The sequence below is a fragment of the Marmota monax genome, unplaced genomic scaffold (assembly GCF_021218885.2).
Source record: "Marmota monax isolate L192 unplaced genomic scaffold, Marmota_monax_Labrador192_F-V1.1 WCK01_AAM20220418_F8-fsc00041, whole genome shotgun sequence".
Taxonomy (NCBI): Eukaryota; Metazoa; Chordata; class Mammalia; order Rodentia; family Sciuridae; genus Marmota; species Marmota monax.
Window position 1 is genome coordinate 10,846,082 of NW_026695238.1, and position 23,486 is coordinate 10,869,567.

Sequence of the window (23,486 nt, forward strand, 5' to 3'; positions counted from 1 at the left end):
AGAAAATGATATTGATCTGAAATCCCACTGCTTAGGGTTAATTAAAATACAAATATTTATTATGAATATAATACCATGTTTAGTTGAACAAAATTGGCAGTTAAAAAGGTCTGGAATTTATTAATTTATTTTCCTTCATATAAACATTTTTGTTCAGGATTAAATATTTTTTATATGAGTTTTAATGGCTGCATTATAGTCTGCCTTATGATGTTTCATAATATATTTAGGTGATCCCTTTTTGGTGGTCATTTGAGTTTCTGATTTTTTTATTATTATTGAAAACATAATTCGTGGAGCTTTTAGATACAGCTATACTCACTTGCAAGGTTATTTCTTTACAGAAATTTTCTAAAAGTTGAATTGCCTGTAACCTTTTACTGTACTAATGATGTTTATCCTTTTTCCATCCTTCAGACATGCTTTTCATTCTTGCCACTGAGCATTCCCTTTCCTATGTCCCAGGCGTTTCTTATTCGCATCATATCTTCTTAGAAAATTCTTACTCAGCATCTCTTTTGGCCTTTCAAAAAAAAAAGAAAAAAAAACTTTCGAATTGTTTATTTACATATTTAGATTTAGAAAAGTCTGGACATTTTCTCCTGTGTCGAGGACCATCTAAGTTGAGAAATGCATCTTGATTTTCTTTTCTTTTTTTTTTTTTACTGAATGTGATGTACAGTTAGAATTCCTATATAACTTTGTTTCTTAAATTATCACATGAATTTGAAATAGCAGCCTTCTGATATAGTGTGAATATATTCTTTTTATTTGGTGGTCATGTTCTTATACATTCAAAAAATTCTTTTCATATTCCTATGCCCTTGGTACCACATAATTGAAAACTTTAAAGGAACTCCAAAAGAATATTTTACTAATGTAATTAAACTATCTGTATCATTATTTTAGATATTTAGATTATTCTTCAGATTCACATAAGTTATTATTATCTCTTTAAATCAGTGAAATTTCCAAAATGTTCCCCACATTCTTGTTTGTTTTTCTGTAACTCATATATTTAATGTTCTGAATTCATTTTCCTTTGTTAATAGATTCACTTTTTAGCACTGTTCCTGAGGCTATTCAAAGGGTATTGTGTACAGATTATCTTTTCACACAATATTTTTGGAAATTTCTGGATACCCGTTAGTAAATAGTTATATTTGGGTTAAATTCTTGTAGGACTGAATTTTCTTAGGTTAAATTCTTGTAAGTCTGATTTCTAAATGAATTCTCTTTAATGTGAGTTTTGATGCCTTGACACTTTTCATAAAATTCTTAAATTCATTTGTCATGAATTTTCATTTGTACTTTTCATATTCATTAACGTATGTTGTTCCTTGCCATTTACAGCTCAGAATTCTGCAAATGCAGATTTTGCAAACTTTGATACATTTGGACAGTCTAGTGGTTCGAGTAATTTTGGAGGTTTCCCCACAGCAAGTCACTCTCCTTTCCAACCCCAAACTACAGGTAGAGCTTCTCCAGAATTATGCTTAAATGTTTACTTTAAAAACCACCACCACAACAACAATAAAACTCTGTAGGTATAGTTTTAAAAATTAAATTCTATTGATTACCTGACTTTAAAGTAGTTCTGTCTTACAAAGCTCTGGGGAAATCTGCAATCTTTTATTTTTTCTGTTCTTTTTGCTTTTCTGAACTCTTTTAGTATATTGTCTAATTCACTGCATTCATTCTCTTCCTTTTCCTGCACATGAATCTTGCTTAAATTTCCCATGCAAAGGGACATTAAAGTGTTTTAGGTTCATGGAGCACATTGATTTAGGCCATCATTTTATGTCTGAATAAGGGAAGCTAATTGCTTCCATAGAACTAAAAGTGGAAGTAACTTCAAGAGCAACAAGCTTGAGAAAAAATTCTAAATGTTAGTTATTATAGATTAATAATAATCACTTTAATCAAACATAGAAATTGTTTTCTGTGCAGGAATTGGTCTTTAAACATTTAATATTCTCCCATAAACTGTACCATTTGCAGTCATTAAATCATTGTTTAGATATTTGGTTGATTGCTTTTCTTTCAACTTTTTAATCTGTATGTATTGTCTTAAAGCCTTTTCTTTCAATTTTCTTTTTTTTTTCTTTAACTGTCATCATTTATATAATTTCTGGCTGTCCAGCATTTAGAATGCTTTCATCTAGCTGCAGTTTTGGTGAATTTACTTCAGCTTTTCCTCTCCAGGCTACCCACAGTAAGTTCTGTTGTCCAGTAGGCTTCTTTTTTTTTTTTTTTTTTAACTAATTTGTATGTTTTGTGCTATATCTCATGGGTGTTTTCAAATATAGATTATTAATCATTTTGTAATTCTAATCCTTTATAAATTTATACTTTTACTCTCCTCTACTATTGAGCTCAGTTTTTTTTACACAGCTATATTTAATCAAACTTAATTGGTAGTTTTGAAATAAAATTTTTCATAAAAGTTTTAGAAGTTTAGCATTTGTTTTGCCATTTCCTTGTAACAGCTCACTATCTTTTAAATAAAGCACACTTTTGTTAGCTTCAATTATAACAACCACAGTTTAATTTCTGAAAATTTTTTATTAGTATATTATTTGTTTTAGAATGTCTAAAGAACTGACTAATGAAAGTGTTCATGGTTTTCACATAGAAGCACCTTCAGTCTGTTTTAAAAGTATCTCTAAGTGTACTTGGCTGTCACCTTAATACATAACCATATGTATATGCCATTTTGATTACGGAAAGTATAGTTTAGGAATGAAGAACGATATATCAAAAGCATAGGATCAAAAGCATGGTATGAAATATACTGACTATTTTGTCAGTACTTGAGGAAAGTTCTAAAATAGAGGCATTCTAGTTTAGCTATGTCAATGTGTAAACTTGTGTTGATTAAAACATTTTTTCTATCAAAAAGTACAGTATAATTATTATGTATAACTATATGGGTTTACTGTGAGCATCATGATATTGAATGCACATTAAATTACTATGTAAAATTAAATAATAGCTCTTAAAATGAAATTAAATGTAAAGATCAGTGGCTGTCTTTTTAAAAAGTTCTTGATCAAAATAATAGATTTAAATATTGTTAGCTTCTATCCCTGGGATTTGTTTAAACTGTGTTGCCATAGAGCTTCAAAAGCTTGAACCCTCCAAGTAAGATATTTTGCATCTTGTTGGTATAGTCTGTTGAAGGAGAACTAGTCAAAGATCATGGCATATAGCTGGATGTTCAGTGAAGTAACTGAGTTTTAACCAGTTAACCCTAGCCCCCCACCCCACCCCAATAGTCTTCCCTCCAGGTCCTTTGGATTCTAGTTGCATAAATTATAAAAAGGCACATGTAGATGATTAAGATGATTCACCAGCCACTGATTTTAAGAATGTACATGATTATAAGGTCATACATGATTATATACATGATTTCAAGAATGTATGGGATCATAATATCATGTACCTTGTTATAAGAATGTCCTGTATAATCTTTATAAGATAATTTAGGAAGAAATGATCAAATTATCTACCAAAGAGTACTGGGGAAAAAGTGTAGAAATTTCAAGTATTCTGTTTATTTTGTTACAGGTGGAAGTGCTGGATCAGTAAATGCTAATTTTGCTCATTTTGATAACTTCCCCAAATCCTCCAGTGCTGATTTTGGAACCTTCAATGCTTCCCAGAGTCATCAGACAGCATCAGCTATTAGTAAAGTTTCAGCAAACAAAGCTGGTTTACAGACAGCAGACAAATATGCAGCACTTGCTAATTTAGATAATATCTTCAGTGCTGGGCAAGGTACCGAGCCTTTTTTTTTTTTTTTGTGGTGGTGCTGGGGATTGAATCCACGGCCTTGGGTATGCTAGGCAAGCATTCTACCCTGAGCTGCATTTCCAACCCCTAGGTATCAAGCTTTAAACAAAATAAACACAAATTTGTATATCAAACAGTACTCAAAATTTGGTTATATTTATTAAAATATTTTTCCCATTTGTATAGATATATTGTCCACACTATTTTGAACGGAATTTTCACTTTGAGGTTTTGGATCTGAATTATCAACTACAAAATTGAAGGCTTAGAAATTAATTTATGAACTTACACTTTTAAAAGAAAATAATTGAAAATTTTTATTTTATCCTAGAAAGCAAGCTTTATTACTCTGTGGCAATAAGGAGCCAATAAATTTTACTAAGAGAGCTGCCTAAAGGGTTATTTGGTGGTTTCTGTATTTTGAACTATTTCCTGCTATTATTTGGTATTTTAAAAATCTATATAAAAAGCAACATATTTCCATTCCATGTTTTCATCTTAAGGTCATTATTTTACATCTAAAAGTACGTAGTGCAATGGCGAACAGTAGGAGTCTGGAACTAGACTGGTTTCCACATTCTGATCTCTGGGTCTCTCTCTCTCTTTTTTTTTTTTCTCATCTCCAAGGTGAGAGTGATAATAGCATTAAACTCATGAGATTGTGTTCTGTGTATTACTGCATGTAAGTTATTCAGAGCAGTACCCAGCACATAATAAGTGCTTAATAAATGCTTCCTACTTTTTTTTTTTTAAACATGGAAAACCTTGGGAAAATGATAACTAGTAATAGGTTGTCCACCACAGGTCTAGCACTTTATGAATTTATATATTCACTTGAATGAGATCCACCTGTCCTGGATTTCCTTGAGAATTTCTTTTCTATGCATAATATAGACATATAATGCTAGAGAAAAATAGCATTCTGTCTATAGTGGTATGTATAACAACTAATCTGGTCCAACGTTGTGTGGAGTAGGTACTAGACTGAAAGACCCCAGAATCCTGTTCATATATTTTATTTATTTATTTAATTGTTTTAGTACCATGTTAGTTTTAAATTTATTAGTTTTTCACTGCAAATGTAGTTGATAAGGTAAAAGTATAATTTTAAAGTGTGGTGTTTTTTTTGTTCATTCTCAGGTGGTGATCAAGGGAGTGGTTTTGGGACCACAGGTAAAGCTCCTGTTGGTTCTGTGGTTTCAGTTCCCAGTCATTCAAGTGCATCGTCAGACAAGTATGCAGCCCTGGCAGAATTAGACAGTGTTTTTAGTTCTGCTGCCACTTCCAGTAATGCATATACTTCCACAAGTAATGCTAGCAGGTATTTTGTCTTAATATTTTTGCTTTGTGTTTTATCTTTTAATTTTTTTCAACTATGAATAATATAGTTCAGTAATAACTGAGGGTATCATATAAAAATGATTGAATAGTTTTTAAATCTGAGGCAGTTGTTTAATTTGTTAATTAGAATATAATCCTTGAGTAATTTTCATAATTTTCTCCTTCATTGAACCAGAAGTTTTGTTCCTTTTCATCCTTGAGTGCTAAAATGTAATTCGGAGAGTACACATCTTTAAATGGATGGTTACATACAGATTATACTCATCATATAATCCATTTAGCAGTCAAATTACATACTCATAAGGTTCAGTTTTTAATCAGAGACTAAACAGTGAAAGTACTATATTGTAGTTTTAATTTTTAGAACTATTCACACCAAAACACAACATCAATTTGTGTTTTGGTGTGAACAGTTTGCATTACATTTTATTGTCATATTGGTATTTATAAATTCAAAGATCTACCAATTTTATGTGTGTTTGATATACAGAAATTCTTTATAGTAGAAAGTTTAACTCATTTTAAAATATTAGATTTTTAAAAACTGTTCATTTTAGGGTCAAGAAAACAGACCCCCAGAGAATTGCCTGTACAATTTTAATCATCTCTACTTCCCATGCCTGTGGATTGTTACCTGCTTTTTTCTCTTATTATCCTTTCACAGTCTTTCTAGAGAGAAATTGCAGAATTCTAACACTACCTCCTTGAACTGTTTGATAATGAATTTTTTATGCACCAAATGGGAAAAAAATTTAGGATATGTATTAAGATTGTCCATATTAGATATTAATAATGAACTATAACTAGGTGACCATAAACTCAGGAAACTTAGATGAGTTATACAGTACAAATGGTTTATTAATATTATATTGCTGTATATTGGTGGTGCACAAAGGGTAGTCCATAGAATATTTGGGGTACCTAAAATTATTACAGAGGAAACTGAGGTTAAAAAACTTTCTACAATAATTCTGAAAGTTTGTTTTCTTTTTTGCCAATTGACATTTGTATTGATGGAGTAAGGAATGGCAAGTGAAACTGTAGGTGTCTTAACATAAACTAAGATAGTGGTCATTCAGTAGTCTCTGTGTTTCTCAGCACCACACATTGTTTTACTTGTGAATATTCCTAATCAGTTTTTTCTTATCAGTATTCTTGATGAAGCGGTAACATTTTAAATGTTATTAAATCTTTATCCTTAATATGTCTTACTGATTTTTCTATGTTAAATAAGGTATACATGAAGTGATTCTGGTGCATGTAGTTGTCAATTAACAACAAATTAACAATTTAAAAAAAAAGTTGTCAATTAACAAGAAATTACTTGTAGAGTTGGTTGAGTTGTGGAAAGAAGTAGCCTCTTATTTTATAGAACACCATTTTTCTTTGACTCAGAGACTAACCATTACTATTCAGATTTGAGTATTTTTCAGACATATTCCAAAAAATGGGTTTGTCACTAAAAAAAATCACTGATGAAATTGATGTTTTCCACAAATATCAGAAGACTTTGGAAAATTAATATACTATCACGAGCTTGACAGCTTCTCATTAATTGTTGGATGTTATGGTTAGCCATATTGATGTGATTTTTAAATTTTGTATGAAGAAATATGACAACATTTGGAAGGTTGTCATAAGCTGATAAAACAATATTTTTCTTTCTTTCTTTTTTTTCCTCTTGTTTTGGTACTAGGGGTTGAACTTAGGGGCACTCAACCACTGAGCCATACCCCTAGCCCTATTTTGTATTTCCTTTAGAGACAGGGTCTCACTGAGTTGCTTAGCGCTTCACTGTTGCTGAGGCTGGCTTTGAACTTTCGATCGTCCTGCCTCAGCCTCCCAAGCTCCTGGGATTATAGGCATGCAGCACTGTGACTGGCCAAAACAAGTGTTTTTCAAATGACCAATATATGATATAAAATTGGTAAAAGATTCATTTAAAGTACAGGATAGACCAGTGAACTTTAGTTTAATGGAGTGTAGAAAGTTCATTGATATGGTTTCAAATTCCATATTTCAGTTAATCTTTAAGAAACTATCACTGTTGTTTTCTATATGATTTCCACAATTATCTACTAAAGCTCTTAAAATATATTGGTCCTCTATTAAGCCAACCATTAAAGGGATATTCAGAAATATAAAACAATCTACCTTCTCATTAAGTTCATTTTATTTTAAAAATAGTTATTACAAAAGTATTATTTGTGTTATAGCTTAAATTATTTTTAAACCTGAGGAATATTTTTCTAAAGTTCTCAAGTTTATTTTCTCTATGATACAAACTGATGAATGTAATATACATAAAATATTTGTCGATTATTTGGATAATAATGTATTTTAAAGTGTAAATACATTTTGAGAGAGACTCAAAAAGTTTCAGAATTGCTATATCATGATATGTTCAGTGTTATCTGTTTCCATATTCTATGGCTACCCTGCAGGCACATTACTTTTGCTTTTTGTTTTCAGCAATGTTTTTGGAACAGTGCCAGTGGGTGCTTCTGCACAGACCCAACCTGCTTCTTCTAGTGTGCCTGCTCCATTTGGAGGTATGTACTCCTGATATATATTGATTGGTTTTTATAAAGAACCTAAGTATGTATTGTGTAGCATTTTCTTAAGGGTACCAAGGGGCACTCAAAGCAATGATTTATTATCACAAAGCTTATGTTTTCTGTCTTTATAAATATAGTGAATAAATATTTAAAATATTGAATACAAAATAAATTAGGATTTTATAGTATATTTTATAATTTTTTAAAGCTACGCCTTCCACAAATCCATTTGTTGCTGCTGCTGGTCCTTCTGTGGCATCTTCTACAAATCCATTTCAGACAAATGCCAGAGGAGCAACAGGTAAGGGGAAAAAAAGACTCGAGTATGAAACAGTAAGCATTGGGGAAGTAATTTATCACAAAGACCTTGTGAATAACATCGCAAAATGGGGCCTGTCTCTTACTAAAGTGAATTTAAACCGGAAAGAAAAGTTAGTCCATAAAGACAAAAGCTAGTGAGAAATTTACACAATTTTGGAATTTAACAGTTGAGAAGAACCTTAAAAAAGATGTAGTGTTCCCTTTCTGGCCAAACCTTTCATTTTTCAGGTAGGGAAGATCAAATGGGAATGAGATTTCTTTAGAGTCATATAGCTAATATATGACCAAAGAGGAGCTTAAACCCGGTAATTTTTGTTGGTCTGGAATTGAACTAAGTAACATTTGTTGGTTTGGATTTAGAATTTCTGGCTGTGAGTCATTCAGTCGTAATAGAACATTTTATGAGAATTTTGTTTTTCCCCATGAGACCACATCAGATGAATGGGATTTGTTACATCTATCTCATATTGTTTTTCTTTGAGTTTCGTCTTATTATGCTGTACATCAGAGCTCTTTGCCATCACCTTGGAATGTCAGAAAGTACAGGTGGTATGACGGTATCCATTAAATGAAGACTTTGTGAACTTCGATTTTGTGTAGTTCTAGAACCAAAGTTTTGATTCCAATTTTAGCAAATGTTGATATAAAATCTTGAGAGAGTAAGTAGGTACTTACAACATTGCAATTAGATTAAATCTTATAAAAAATTAGTGATTTTTATTAAATCTCTTTGTCATTGGTAAGATTAAGAATTGTGATGCTAGTAGTAGATAACTTCTTATTTTCATCTTGCATAAATATCTTTGGTTATGAATTTTTGGTATTTAACATAATAGTTGTTTAAAATAACTTTGAATTCCACATAAAATTTAATTTTTTAAAAATGGTTTATTTTTAAATTTAGGTCAATCTAATACAATGATTATTTAAAATTTCTATTGTGCTTTTGGTTGTTAAGTATATCTAACCAATGATTGCTTTAAATTTCTATTTGTATTATTTCTTTTTTATTTGGTATATGACCTTGCTGTTTCTTGCTGTATTATTTTGAATTAGTGGAAGGAATTTGTAAAATATTTCAGTGACACAATAGGCTTTTAAACATTGTCTCATTTAATTGTTGAAGCTCCCATCAAATAACTGTCTTAATCCTGGTGTAAGAATTGAGCAAACTGAGGCTTAGAAAAATTAAATGGGTATAGCCAGCTTGAGTTCAAATCCTGATTTAGTATTTATCTGCTAGGTGATACTAAGAATGTTTTTTATATTTTATTAATGAATGGGATAAGGATGATAGGGAGATGTATTAATATTTGTTAAAGTTGTTTGCAAGGTACCATTGATGAGTTTATAGATTTCCACATTTTAGCAACTGAGGAATGAAAACTGAAAACTTGTCTGAGGTTATAATCACTAAATAATCTGATCCTTATTGCTGTATTTATTTATAAAAATGTGTTCAGTATTCTCTGACTGTCAGTGTTGGTGTAAAATCAAATGATGTAAATCACTGTGTGATTATATATTTAATGCATTTTACTTTAGTATTTTCTTTTCATTGATTGTACCTCTAAGTTCTGTCCTCAGAATTAAGAACTCTTTCGCTTATTATGTTTTAGAACATGAAAGTCTTTTAAAAACTATGATTCTACATAGGATATAAAATCATAAAATATATAGGTGATAAATCAATTTTAATATGAGCATAGTTTATTAGAATGGTAAATATACTATGTCCATAAATTTTTATTTTGAGGTAAAATATTTTTATATTATAAGTCATTTTTGGATTTATCACATTGGTTATATTTTTTAGGTTATTATTGAATGCATTAAAGCAAATGTTGCATGTTTCTATTGAAGCTAAAATATGAATAGAACTTTGATGGACTGTCCTTATGACTACGAATTTTCACTACTTTATATCAACAAAATTGAGATAGCTTTTGAAAAAGGACAATTCAGAACAGTTTCATGTGAAATTTGAAAAGTCTTACCAGTATATACTTCCTGGATTTTCAAGACTTTGGAGCTTTTACTTTTAACATATTATTTAAGAACCTTCTTTAGGAGATTACCCTGCATGGTTTAAGTATTCTTTTAATTTTAGGATTCTGTGACATTTAGCAGAGTCCTCTCCCAGCCTCAGTCCTTAAATCCAATTAATAGAATTAAGATAATTGTCATTTATTAGGCAGTTCTCTTACAACTTCTCTCACTTATACTATGCCCTTTTTTTCAGAAGTCCTTTTGAAAAAATGAACTTTATTTTCTGTTTTAAAGAATTTTTTTCTTTCCAGGGAGATAAACTTATAGAAATGTAGAGCTGAAAGATTCCATAGGTAGTATCCAGACACCACAGCCTTATTTTATTACCTAGGTAGAAACCAATTTGCCTTTAGGGTTCAATATTAAGTAATGGCTAAACTTGATATTAACATTCAGGACACTTGTAAACCAGTACTTTTTTCATTCCAGTAAGATTTTGCATTTCTGTAACATACACTGATAAGCATATGTACTTGTTTCAGTAGGCCCACCTCACTCTGGAAATGAGATTTAAAAAAAAAAAAAAAAGGAATGGGGGTAATTGAAGAAAAATGAAAGAAAACCTAAGTAGAGAGTTCCATTAGGTTGTGTAAGACATTTTTGTAATAGAGGAGCTGATATACTCACCATGTTCCTCAAATTGCTCTTAATATTTGGACATCTCGAACATTTAATAATTTGCAGTTGGTACTTTAAAACGGAAATAGATAGATATAAAAATGAACACAACAAAAAGTTAAACTTCATAGCAGTCTGGAGAAAATATTGTCAAGTCACATATCTCACAATGGACTTATTAATAAAATGTGAAGAATTCTTACAACTCAATAATAAAATGACAACCCAATTTAAAAATTGACAAAAGATATTTTGAATAGACATTTCTCCAAGGGGGCATATAGTTGGTAAACACATGAAAAGATACTATTAGTCAGTAGAGGAATGAAAATCGAAATTACTGTGAGTTGCTACTTCACACCTATGATGGCTCTGATAATAATTATTAGTGAAGATACAGAGAAATGCCAAACTGCATACATTGCTTGTGGGAATATGAAATGGTATATCTGTGCTCAAAAAGGTCAACATAGAGTAGTTCCCCTTTTAGGAATATACCCCGAAGGAAAGGAAACATTCACACAAAAAAACTTGTTTACACAAGTGTTTATGTCCATATTGTTCACAGTGCCCCCCAAATGAAAACAAATATCATCAACCCTATATATATTAACCCACATATCATCAACTGAAGAAGCCAAATGCTGAATAGCCATATAGTGGAATATTTTTTGATGATAATATGTAATGAAGTAATTATGTACATGGATGAACCTTGAGATTTTTATTCTAAATAAAACATTAGCTACTTACAAAAGTCTATTCATTTATTGTTCTATTTGTATAAAATGCCCAGAACAATAAAATCTACAGAGACAGAAAATAGATTGATTTATCATAGTTGATTAGTGATTGTAGTAGGCTGAGATGGTGGTAATGATGGGGCAGTATGGGAAATAGTAGCCTTTGGATATAGAATTTCTTTTAGAGGGGATAAAAAAGTAATCTAAAATTAGATTGTGGTGATGTTTGTACAATATCTGTGTATATATATTAATATTGAATTCTGTACTTTCAACGGATAAATTGTATGACGTGAATTATATCTTGAAAGTTATTTAAGAAAAATTTATAGCGTTTTTGGTACTCCGAAGCTTAGGGATTGGCATCTTTGTTCCATACTGAAATATAGTGGTTACTATTAATTTTAACAGTGACTGTTGACTGAATCTTGTAGCAGTATTTCATGGAAAAGGATTCTATGCTTAAGTACAGATGGGAAATGCCAGGACTTCTTAAAGCTTTAGAGTGGTCTAAAAAGGAGATAAATGTCAAGTGACCAAACTTAACACAGAACACTCCTTCAGTTAACCTTTGGTTGAATTAAGAGCACAGTATGTATGTGTGCTCTATGTGTGTATTTTTCTAATTTAGGAAGAAAAATACATTTGTTGACTGTTTAATATACAGCACTTTGATTCATTGTTACATTTAATCTTCTTAACAGCTTTGTGAAATGCATAGGTTCTGCTTGGTCACTTCATGCCCCCTATTAAGTAACATTGTGCTCCTAGACAATGGCAGAACCAACATTGATTCAGTTTCCTCAAATTTATGCTAATCTTAAAAGTATCGTATTTTAAAATGCATAGAAATATATTTTAGAAATAGCCCCTTTCCTTTTTGTTAAACAACAGTGAAAAAAGGTTTTAGTGTTCAGCAAAACCTGTTTGTCTTCTGTTAATTACGTATCTTTATATGTAACCTCTTTATCCTCAAACGTGCCAGGTATGTAAGATGCACAAGATACATTTTTCTTCCTCTTAAAGGTGATTGTATTTTAAGCTGAAAGTCCCCACTCACCTTTTTAGTAAACCATGTTTAATAATTTTACCTGTATGATACTTAGTTAATTTGAGTCATCTTTATGTATTTCTAGTTGAGTTGTAAATAAAATGATCTGGCATTGTTCCGGTGCTTTATCTTAAGACTTGGGGTTTGGATGCTAAATAGCATTTTTGGATGCAGCTCATGATGTGTACAAATCTTTTTTTATACGTATAGTTGTATCTTCACCTGAAAATAATGTCAGTGCTTTTTTTTAGAAATTGAATTTCATGAATGTTTCTTCGTTTGATATTTATTCTCTTAAATTTTTCTTTATTTCAAGTGGTATAAATATTATAGTATTGTGAATATACTTGGAATAAAAATGCTCATTTTGTGATTGTGTTTTAATGTATATATTTTTATGCTATCCAGTTGGCAACAGCACATTCTAATTTGAGAATTATTTAATGAAACAAATTTACTTTATTTGAACAGTAGTTGTTCACGACTTAATTGACATTGGTCTCTTTATGGCTTTCCATAAGGCCTTTCTGGAGCAATGCATTCTCAAGTGTTTCCTCACGCTCATTTTGGTAGGTGGCCACAACTAATATCTAGATTTGTGTGGCAATTTGTCTACCTGCTTGTTGAAGCTTCTGCTAGCGTTCTGGATCCTTGCATGTGGAATTAAGTTTTTCCATGTTTTAAAATGGAGTGGGCATGGATGTGTGGCATCGAGATCATGTTGTATTAAAGTTATATGAAAATCTTTTCATAGTGATTTATGTTTTAATGCTGAAAAGCATTATTGCTTACCTCCATGGTCACAGTAGAATGTTAGTAGCTTTTTTGATTCTTTTTCTTAAGTTTGGATTCATAGTACTTTAAGTGATACCTTTTTGATATACCAAACCATTTTAACATATTCCATGGAGTTTGGTTTTGCTTAACTGTATCCCAGTATTGCTTTTTAGTGCTTTCTTAAACAGTGATTTGTCAAAGTTATGTCAGTGCATTAATGTCTGTAATACCTTCCTGTTTCCCTTTCAGTGTGCTGCTTATTCTTTCACTTGCTTCCCAGTGCCTATTTTCCCTTTTTTATATGTCAGTAACAATTAAATTTTTAAAGTTTGATGTGTAGTTAGAACTAATTTATTAAGCAAAATCGCATTGTTATAAACACTAGAACTCTTGTATTACTTTGGGCAACATCTATAACTTGTTTTTTATTTTTCTTTTTTAAGAAGAAAATATAGATTTTATGGAATACCTTTAGTATTAAGTAATTTTTGTGATTTTAATCAGTGATCATGTTAATTTTTTTAAGATCAGGAAGTTCAGTGTGTTATTATGGTATTTTGATAGTAGCATGCTTACAATATTTCATTATGTTATTACTAGAAGTCTATTTAAATCAATATTATATCTTGTTTTACTGAGTGCCTTCTTAGGACCAATAGGTGGAAAGGTGCTATTTAAATATTTACTAGCAATAAAAAAACACTGTTCTGCTACTATATGTTTTTGTTGTGTGAATTAATTTATAAATGATGATTAGGAAGTATGGTAGGTAGTTCACACCCAGGTCTCCTCCAGCATGTTAATGTTTTGCTATTACGTTATAGCAGTGGGACACAGATCCAAGGAGGAGTACAGTAGTACTGTTACCTTCTTACCCTACATTCTTTCTCTTCTAAGAATGCCCTTTTCAATCTTTCTGCATTTTGTTCTAATTTTTATTGTTTAGTAGTCCCCATGTTTCTCGGTCCTCTTCTAAAGTTATTTTTATTTACCTTTCAAAAAGGATGGGAATTCTTGGTTTATTTTAATTGATGTAGTAGGAATTGAACATGTCCTTTTAATTATGTCAGTGTTTTGTTGTGGCTGTTTTTGTTTTTGGTACTGGGGTTGAAGCCAAGGGTGATTACCACTGAGCCACATCTCCAGCCCTTTTTTTGAGACATAGTCTTGCTAAATTGCTGAGGCTGGCTTTGAACTTAAAATCCTCCTGCCTTAGCCTCCGAAGCCACTGGGATTATAGGCATGTACTACCTACCTGGCTGTAGTAGTGTTTTTGGTTTTCAACTGTTTTTTTTTTTTTTTTCCCCCCCTTAGTTACAAATCTAAATAGATTTTACTGGTCTGCCTCTAATCCTCTTTCTCCTATAAGTCCAATTATTTTTAGTGAACTCTTCTGTTGAGAATTTAAAATGGTTTTCCAGGGACATACACCTTAGGGAATAAAATTAAAATTTTGGTTATTATTGTATATGGCAAAACAAACCTAAAAATAAAAATGTATACTCATATACATGTGAATTGCATTATAATGTGCTTTAAAAAGCACATTATATATTTGAGAAATTTGCTTGGACTTTGAAATGACAGCTTTAGTAGTTTCATTCTTGTCATGGGTTTCAGGAGAACAAAATTTCCTGGTTTATTACTTCTTTGTTGGAATTTCAGATGCCTCTAATATATGTCTTAGTATTTTTCAACGTAAGTTGTGTATTGTACAATGTTGAGTATAAGAAGCATACTGTCCCCCCCCCCTTTTTTTGCGTAACTGATTATCCCTTTTTTTCTTTCTGTCAGCGGCAACCTTTGGCACTGCATCCATGAGCATGCCTGCAGGATTTGGCACTCCTGCTCCCTATAGTCTTCCCACCAGCTTTAGTGGCAGTTTTCAGCAGCCCGCCTTCCCAGCCCAAGCAGCTTTCCCTCAACAAACAGCTTTTTCTCAACAACCCAATGGTAAGAACTGACACTTGAATAGCAGTAAGTCCACTTTAGATATCCTTTATATATTATAATATAATATAAGGTGTTTGGAACAAAGACTTACCTAAAGAATGCTATAGTGTTATGTGCTGAGTTTTTACTATACAAAAATAGAAGCCTCCAGTGATTTTGATCTCAGAAAACAATGATTTTTTTGAGTTACTGTGCCCAGATTACAGATTTTGGGAAAATTTGCTTGGACTTTGAAATGACAGCTTTCTAAAGAGTATACCCCTTCCTTCTCAAAGTCAACCAGTTTCTTTTTTTTTTTTTTCTTTTCAATTCATCATCTTGTATGTTTTTTGATTTGAAAAGGAAACTATAGGCTTTTAGTATTAGTTTGTTTTGTCATCACAAAAATGTTGCCTTGTGCTTTTTTTGTATAAGGGTGTGGGGTGTGTGTGTGTGTGTGTATAAGAGCAATTTTCTAAATTGAAGACTTGAGAAGATACAACAATTTGTTTTACCTATTTTTCACATTTGCTGAAGTATGAAATCCATGGGATTTTTTTAATGATTATTTTTGAATCACAACACATTTTTTTTAAGTCACCAGTTAGATAAAAGTCTGAAAATATGGTCTATGGAAGAGCCATAAATGATAAAGTATTTCTAAATAAATACTATGATTTATGTAGAAATTGTTGTGTTGTCCACCCACACAACTCCTCCCAGTCACAAGTTATCAGTTAAGTAAAGCTAGAATCAGTCATTTCTTTTTTATAGTATTTGTATATATATACACCACATTTGCTTTTTAAATTATATTTTCATATATGCATTTTAATTATGCATAATAGTGGGATTCTTATGACCTATCATACATGCACATAACATAATTTGCTTCATTTCATCCTAGTATTTCACCTTTCCTTCTCCTCTCCCAGTCATCTGAGCTCCTCCTCCTGTAATGGTTGCCCTTTATTTATTTTTTAAATTTATTTTTAATTGATGTATTATTATTATACATAAAAGTAAGATCCATTATGCTATATTCATTTCTTAAGGGCTTTGTGAGAACTTATTTTAAGACATGTCATAGGAAGTTTATCTCCAGCTTCTGAAAGAACTGTTAGACATAACAGTTTAACTTTGATTATTTTTAGTTTTGCTCCTCTGGTAAGAATTTCTCTGAAAGTTATTATATGAGACTTAATAAACATCCGATTATCTTATAATTGAGGATTCTGTTTTCAAAAGGTGCAGGTTTTGCAGCATTTGGACAAACAAAGCCAGTGGTAACTGCTTTTGGTCAAGTTGCAGCTGCTGGAGTATCTAGTAATCCTTTCATGGTAAGTGAAATTCAATTTTAACTACTGTATAAGTTGATGCCTCAAGGAAAAACAGGATGTGTATATCCATACATGCTGTTTTTGTTCTGATATGACAAGATGTACAAATTGAGACAAGAGTCAATTATGCATGTTCTTTATCTGACCTTTAAAAATAATTAGTTGTAAATCAAAGCACTGACAGTAAATAAATTTTATAATATAAAACTTAATCTGCTTTGTTGTCAAAATAACACTTTAGGAGAGGCTGTAGGATTTAATGAATCAGTATGAAAAGGAAGAGATTTTTGTTTGAAAAACAAGTTCTTCTATTAAAGGACCAAGTCTCCTCTTAGATTATCTTACAAGAATTGTTTGAAATAATGGCTGTGAAAGATACAGCACAGTCTAGGATACATAATAATAGTAGTATTATAGTTTGTTGCCAGTAACCATTATAATAAATGTTATTGAAAATAATAATAATTCTAATAGAAATAAAATTACCTAGATAAATATTAAGTAGAATTTAATGTTTTCATATTTTGCACACACATCACTTTTGTCTGTTTTGTCTTGTGTTTCCCTTTAGACTGGTGCACCAACAGGACAATTTCCAACAGGAAGCTCATCAACCAATCCTTTCTTATAGCCTTATATAGACACTTTACTGGAACGAACTTTTATGTGGTCACATTACATCTCTCCGCCTCTTGCACTGTTGTCTTGTTTCACTGATCTTAGCTTTAAACACAAGAGAAGTCTTTAAAAAGCCTGCATTGTGTATTAAACACCAGGTAATATGTGCAAAACAGAGGGCTCCAGTAACAACTTTTAACCTGTGAATTGGCAGAAAAAGGTAGCGGTATCATGTATATTAAAAATTGGCTAATATTAAGTTATTGCAGATACCACATTCATTATGCTGCAGTACTGTACATATTTTTCTTAGTAATTAGCTATTTGTGCATATCAGTATTTGTAACTTTAACACATTGTTGTGTGAGAAATGTTACAGGGGAAATAGATCAGCCACTTTTAAGGTGCTGTCATATATCTTGGAATGAATGACCTAAATAATTTTAACCATTGCTACTGGAAAGTTACAAAGTCAAAATTGGAAGGTTTTATTCGTTCTTGAATTTTTCCTTTCTAAAGAGCTCTTCTATTTATACATGCCTAAATTCTTTAAAAATGTAGAGGGATACCTGTCTGCATAATAAAGCTGATCATGTTTTGCTACAGTTTGCAGGTGAAAAAATAAATATTAGAAAATATGCTATTGTTTTTGTGTTCTTGCTGCAATGCCTTTACCAAAGTGGCCTTAAATATGAGTAGTGAATTGAGAACATCTTGAATTCTTAAAGACTTCTAGTGACTAACTTTTTATAAAAAGGCCATGTAGAAAATTTATTAAAACTACTAGGATTGCTATATTCAGGAATATGTCAGTGGTAAAGCATTTAAATGTAGCTTGTCAGATTCACCGTAATACTTCTACTTTCTTTGCAACTTCCTTATTTTGTGAAATTTGTATATAAAGAATTTGCATGTATGTGTTATTTACAAAATTTTTTAAAAGATTTTGAATTTCTCAAGACTGCAAAAGGCCTATTTTAACCATTGATTTTTTTAATTTTAATTGTCTTTGAATGTATTGAAAGCAGACATGCATTAACTGTGACATGATTGCACCTCAGTTGTTCCCCCACCCCCTTTTCTGGACAAATTGATATTATTGATAGGACATATGTTTATGTTCATTTTGGGGGGGGAAAGCTGGAACCCAATGTTACCTTAAAGTTTTGGAATACTTTGTTTAAAAAGGCAGTGATACTAAGTTTAGTTATATCTTTTTGTTAATATTCAAATGAACTTGTTTTAATATTTATATATAGTAATGCTTCATTCATCCAGAGTAATCTGGCAGTCTCATCAAAATGGAACACAACCAAGAAACTTGGAGTAATTTTTAAAATATGTGTCTGAACAACTTATCTAAGTCATAAAATCTATATGTTAGAGCTTATGCATTTGTTTTTGTGTGAGATTTTAATAATTTTGATTATTTGATTTCCTAGCTCATAGCATATTAGTAGTTCAGAAGTGATGGCTTGAAAGGAAGAAGGTAAAGAAACTGAAGAGTATACACTGTTCAGGACCATTTAGTGAGGGGCAGGCAGCCCAGCCTAGAGAACATCAATATATCACTTTCTAATAATTATCTGTTGTTATAACGCTGTGTCACCAAGAAAAGGTGAAATTACATACATAGATATGTAATATATATGAAAAGTTTTATCTTAAAACGATTAAAAAAATTTTAAAAGTTTGGTATTAAGAGGTGAACATCAGTTTCCTCAAATACTTTATTCATGTTGAAAGCCTTTTGCAATGATGACTACATACATGAGTTATTACCTTAGTGTTTTAAAATCTTTATATAGTGTTGTAGACTTTTTAGATTATTGCTGTCCAGTGCACACCTAACTGAAAGGATAGTTTATCTGAACTGTTTTGATAAGCAAGAAGACTGGGAAATCTCTGTCCCTTTTCTGAGCCCTATTTCTCTTAGAATTAAATAATTGCTGCATTGGTCCAGGTATGTGTGGGTATAGTCTTTAAATAGTTCTACATTTGGGTGGAATCCTTCAGCCCATTTTTCATGAAGGGAAAATTTAAGAAATGTTTTGAATTTCTGTTTTAGATTGTATTGGGTCCAAATCAATTTCATATGTACAAAAGTTATGCTATATAATTGTAGGCCAGTACCCAAGTACCAGGGTTTCCTTCTAAGAAGTATAATTAAACAGTTGTTATCAAAATAATTTTATAAAGACTATTTTTTTCTGGGTAAATCTTGAAATTTGTAATTAAATGGGAATTTAAGAATTTTCAGCGCGAGCTTATAAAGTCAAGGTGGATTAGGTTAGATCCAGAATACATCCATCTTTAAAAATGGATTTTCTCATGATCTTTATTGTTCATTATTTTTAAAGTCAACTTCATTTGACTTTTCTATTCAGATTTGCTTCTGATTTTATATAGACTGTCAGAATTACTTTGACTACTAAAATGAAAATCCTTGGAAGTGATATCACTAAAGACCTAACGTCCTGGTTCACCAGTTGAATCATACCTTCTTTCCTGTTCTTTGTTCAGGAAAGACATTAGTCATTTCTTTTAGGATGGCAAAAACTTGTTCTGTATAATTTAAAAGCATATTTTATTGTTTTTTTTTTTTAAATAAAGAATATTTTACCCCTACTTTTGTGAAATTAGAAGTTAAGGGCTGGGGTTGTGGCTTAGCGATAGAGCGCTTGCCTAAGGCTCTGGGTTTGATCCTCCAGCACGACATAAAAATAAATGAATAGAATAAAGCTATTGTGTCCAACTACAACTAAAAAATAAATATTAAAAAAAGGAGTTAAGGTTATTGCATTATTCCTTAGAATAGTTCCTTCTATATATTTGAAAGGATTAGTCTTTACCTGGAGATCCCTTGCTCCTGACTTATATCCTCTTTGGTATAGTACCTATCAACTGGCAAGATGGAGAGGGAAAATTAGCTGCATTTTACCACTGCCATCTACAGTTCTGGAACATTTTGGTCTCAGAACCATAATTATAATTATCTAAATGTTTTGAAGATCCCCAAAGAGATTTTGTCTGTGAAACATATCTTTCAGAATTTAACTGTATTAAAAGTAATACTGAGATACCTTAAAAACATGCTTATTCATACAAATATTACCATAAGAATCTTACTTAATAACATAGAAAACATTTTTTTGATGAAAAAAATTACCTTTAAAAACCAAAACTATGAAAAACAGGATCATTGTTTTACATTTTGCATATCCTTTTAATGTCTGGCTTAATAGGAACAAGTTCTCAGACTGCTTTTGCATTTCTTTTTTTTTTTTTTTTAATTTGTATAATCTGATCACTGGAAAACTACATTATGCACTTGTGAAGTCGTAAGTGTCAAAGAGGAATATAATATCTTTGTATTATTTTGAGAACAGTTTGATCCTGTACAGCTTTCATAGAGTCTTGGGAGACTTTCCCTGGATCACACTTTGAGAACCCACTATATTTTAAATTTGTACATTTTTTGAACAGTATTTACTTGCACATGGGCGGGGGGGGGGGTTGGTGATAGTGTTAAACATAACTTCTTCCTGCACTAAGATTTTTGTTTGCTTGGTGGGAAAAACTTAAATTCCAGTTGAAATTGCAGACTTCAAACATTGTTTAACTATTTTAAAGTACTTAATAGTGGTTGTATTGTGAGGTGTGGCTTTATTTGGCCCTTTATGTCAGGCATTTTACTAATTACTTTTTTATACTATCATAGAATCCTTGAAGTAGATCCACAAGGCATAGAAAACTTAAGCTAGTGACAGCTTTTGCTCTTGGGAGCACATATCTTTTTGTTGGATTACAATGCTGTCATAATTATGTGTGAGTAGATTCTTTTATAATCTTTTGAAATTTCAAGAAAGTTACTTTCTACATCATGTACCAAAAATACTTGATTATTTAGCTTGAATTTCTTACATAATTTGATGAAATTATATTCTCTAGAGTTTTATTTAAACTTTAGGGTAAATATTGGAATGTATTTTAAACTGAAGACACATCTGAAGTATCACAGTGACTCTTGTTTTGTGATGTGTTCCACCTTTACTGATGCAGTTTGTGCCTTGTACAGTTGTAAAATTTGCTTTTAAAAACATATTAAAATTTGTATTACATTATCCTATCATTGAATTCACCAATAATTTTCTTTGTATATTTTAAAACAGTGTCGTGATTGAATTTGAACAAGTGAATATATGACCATGATGTAATCCATTGTTATACTAGTGAGTGTTTAACAACCATTTCCTTTTTTTAAAATTTTATTTATTTTTATTTAACTTGTCTATAAAATGTTAATTTCTTATAGATGACAATAGAATGTGTTTTAGCAGAATATACATACATAAAGTATAACTTACTTTATTAGGTTCTCACTCTTGTGCTCATACATGATGTGGAGTTACCCTAGTCATCTATAAAAATACAAGGCTAGGAAAGTTATGACCTGTTAATAACAACCATTTCTTAGGAAGTTTAAGGGCCTTGTCTGTGGTGTTTACAGATACTTGTGATAGCAAATATTTTCAATATGACTGATTTGACCTAACACTTTGATTTATGAAATGCAGTTTAGAAGAGAAAATAACCCTGCAGATTTCCCAAGCTTTGCAGGCTACCTCCAGCATAGTGATATATATTTCCACAACTCATTTGTTAAATTCATTGGTCCTTTGATGATTTAATCAGGTATTTGAAAACAAGCCATTTGTTTTATATTATTCATTCAACAAGCATTTGAGCACTAGTTCATTTCTAGAAGTATAATGGGCACTGAGGTATTTAATCTGTTAAGACCTTCAAGTATTGTAAACCCGGAGATTATTAAAATCCAGTCATTTTACTTTGTAGGGTTTTACTTTCATGGCCCACACTCTGAATTCTATCTGCTGTTTTATTTGGCTGGCATAGTGTTTTAAAAAGTTGACTCTTGAATCCAACTAGCAGGACATTAGCCTACCACTCTCGTTTTCCTTACAAGCTCAGGTGCTTTTCAAGGCCTTTGAGTTGGCAATTCTGAATAGATAGTATAAGTGGGAAGTAGCTTTTCCTGTGGCATCTTTTATTCTGATTTTAGATTTAGTTTAAGTTTTAATTTGTGATGATCTTTTCCATTGAATACTTTTCTAAGAATGTATACCCAGTAACCTCTATCCATTGTTTATTTTATGCCAACAGTGAAAATTCATTATATATTTGAATGTATTTTTGAAATCTATGCTTGTCTAACACACAGTGCTCGACAATAGAATATTGTAATTCAGTCTTTTTTTAAAAAAAAGAAAAAAAGTAATTCTAGATAAAACATTTTGATTGCTGATTTAAATACCCATGAATTAATTATTTTATTGGTTCTCTAAAATCTTGTATATTTGTTATCCAAGTTACTGAGTAAGCAATAAAGGTGAGATTTGAATTGTAAATTCTCAGCATTTTCCCTTCGTTCTTGAGTAGAGTGGCAGACAGAGTAAGCAAACACCAAGGAGCCTTCTAATTTTGACTGTGATTATTAACTAAAGACAGCAAAGGGTTCCAGACTAACCTTAACATAGTCAGTGTTTCCTAGGATGCATTGGGTACAATCAGGGTTTTTAAAGATTTTGAAAATTTTTTTTTATATTCTAAATTAATACATGCTTCTAACAGTGTTCATTTCTAAAAATTATGCAGTACAACCAGGTTATTTCTGTCTGTGACTTTATTCCTACACTCTGGAGGAATATAATGTCTTATATTCTTGTATCATCTTTCAAAATGTTATGTATTTTCTCTCTCTCTCTGTGTTTGCCTCTCATAGAACTTAGTTCTTTTCATCTTAGTTGCCTGTCCATGTTTGGTAGATCCATCTCTAACTCATTGTTTTAATGCCTTCAGGATTCCATTAGATGTCCCTTTGAAAGAACATTTTTTTTATAGACTTTTTTTTTTAAATGAAAAACATTGTTAAAATGAAACTATCCATATGAATATATGAAAATTACTCTTTATTCTACCTGCCTGGAAACTATTGATAAAGAAGTTAATTTGTTTTGAGGCTTATCAGCCATTTAAGTGTGATCTTGTGCTTCCATTTAAGAAATTATTCTATATAAGGAAAAAAAAAAATCCCTCAATTGGGACTGTCTTAAGATAGTTGAGAAATCCTAGCATTTAAATTGTATTGTGAAGTCAGTCCGTTAGTTCATTGAAAGATTGTACAAGTTCACATCTATTTTGCACCTTAGTTTTTTCAATTGCTGCCACCTGACTCTTGCAGTTTCTAGGTGTGTTTTGGGACTTTTTTTTTTCTAATAATTTATTGTTATTGTACCTTCCCTTATCTGTGTTAGCTTACAAG

At 31.2% G+C, this 23,486-nt stretch overlaps 1 protein-coding gene across 6 annotated transcripts in view; it reads left to right on the plus strand.

Annotated features, from left to right (window-relative positions):
* Agfg1 (ArfGAP with FG repeats 1) overlaps nt 1-17,781 on the plus strand; it is a 55,987-nt gene extending 38,206 nt beyond the window's left edge. Inside the window, exons 6-15 of one of the 6 annotated variants that reach the window (XM_058577563.1) lie at nt 1,354-1,473; nt 2,144-2,215; nt 3,571-3,780; nt 4,936-5,116; nt 7,609-7,688; nt 7,903-7,995; nt 12,998-13,045; nt 15,048-15,206; nt 16,434-16,525; nt 17,097-17,781. In XM_058577563.1, coding sequence (XP_058433546.1) covers nt 1,354-1,473; nt 2,144-2,215; nt 3,571-3,780; nt 4,936-5,116; nt 7,609-7,688; nt 7,903-7,995; nt 12,998-13,045; nt 15,048-15,206; nt 16,434-16,525; nt 17,097-17,156 — 1,115 coding nt within the window. In that variant the 3' untranslated portion in view covers nt 17,157-17,781. The remainder of the gene's footprint in view (nt 1-1,353; nt 1,474-2,143; nt 2,216-3,570; nt 3,781-4,935; nt 5,117-7,608; nt 7,689-7,902; nt 7,996-12,997; nt 13,046-15,047; nt 15,207-16,433; nt 16,526-17,096) is intronic. The other 5 variants (XM_046439655.2, XM_058577564.1, XM_058577565.1 and 2 more) reach the window with 5 other exon arrangements.
* The last annotated feature ends 5,705 nt before the right edge of the window (nt 17,782-23,486 follow it).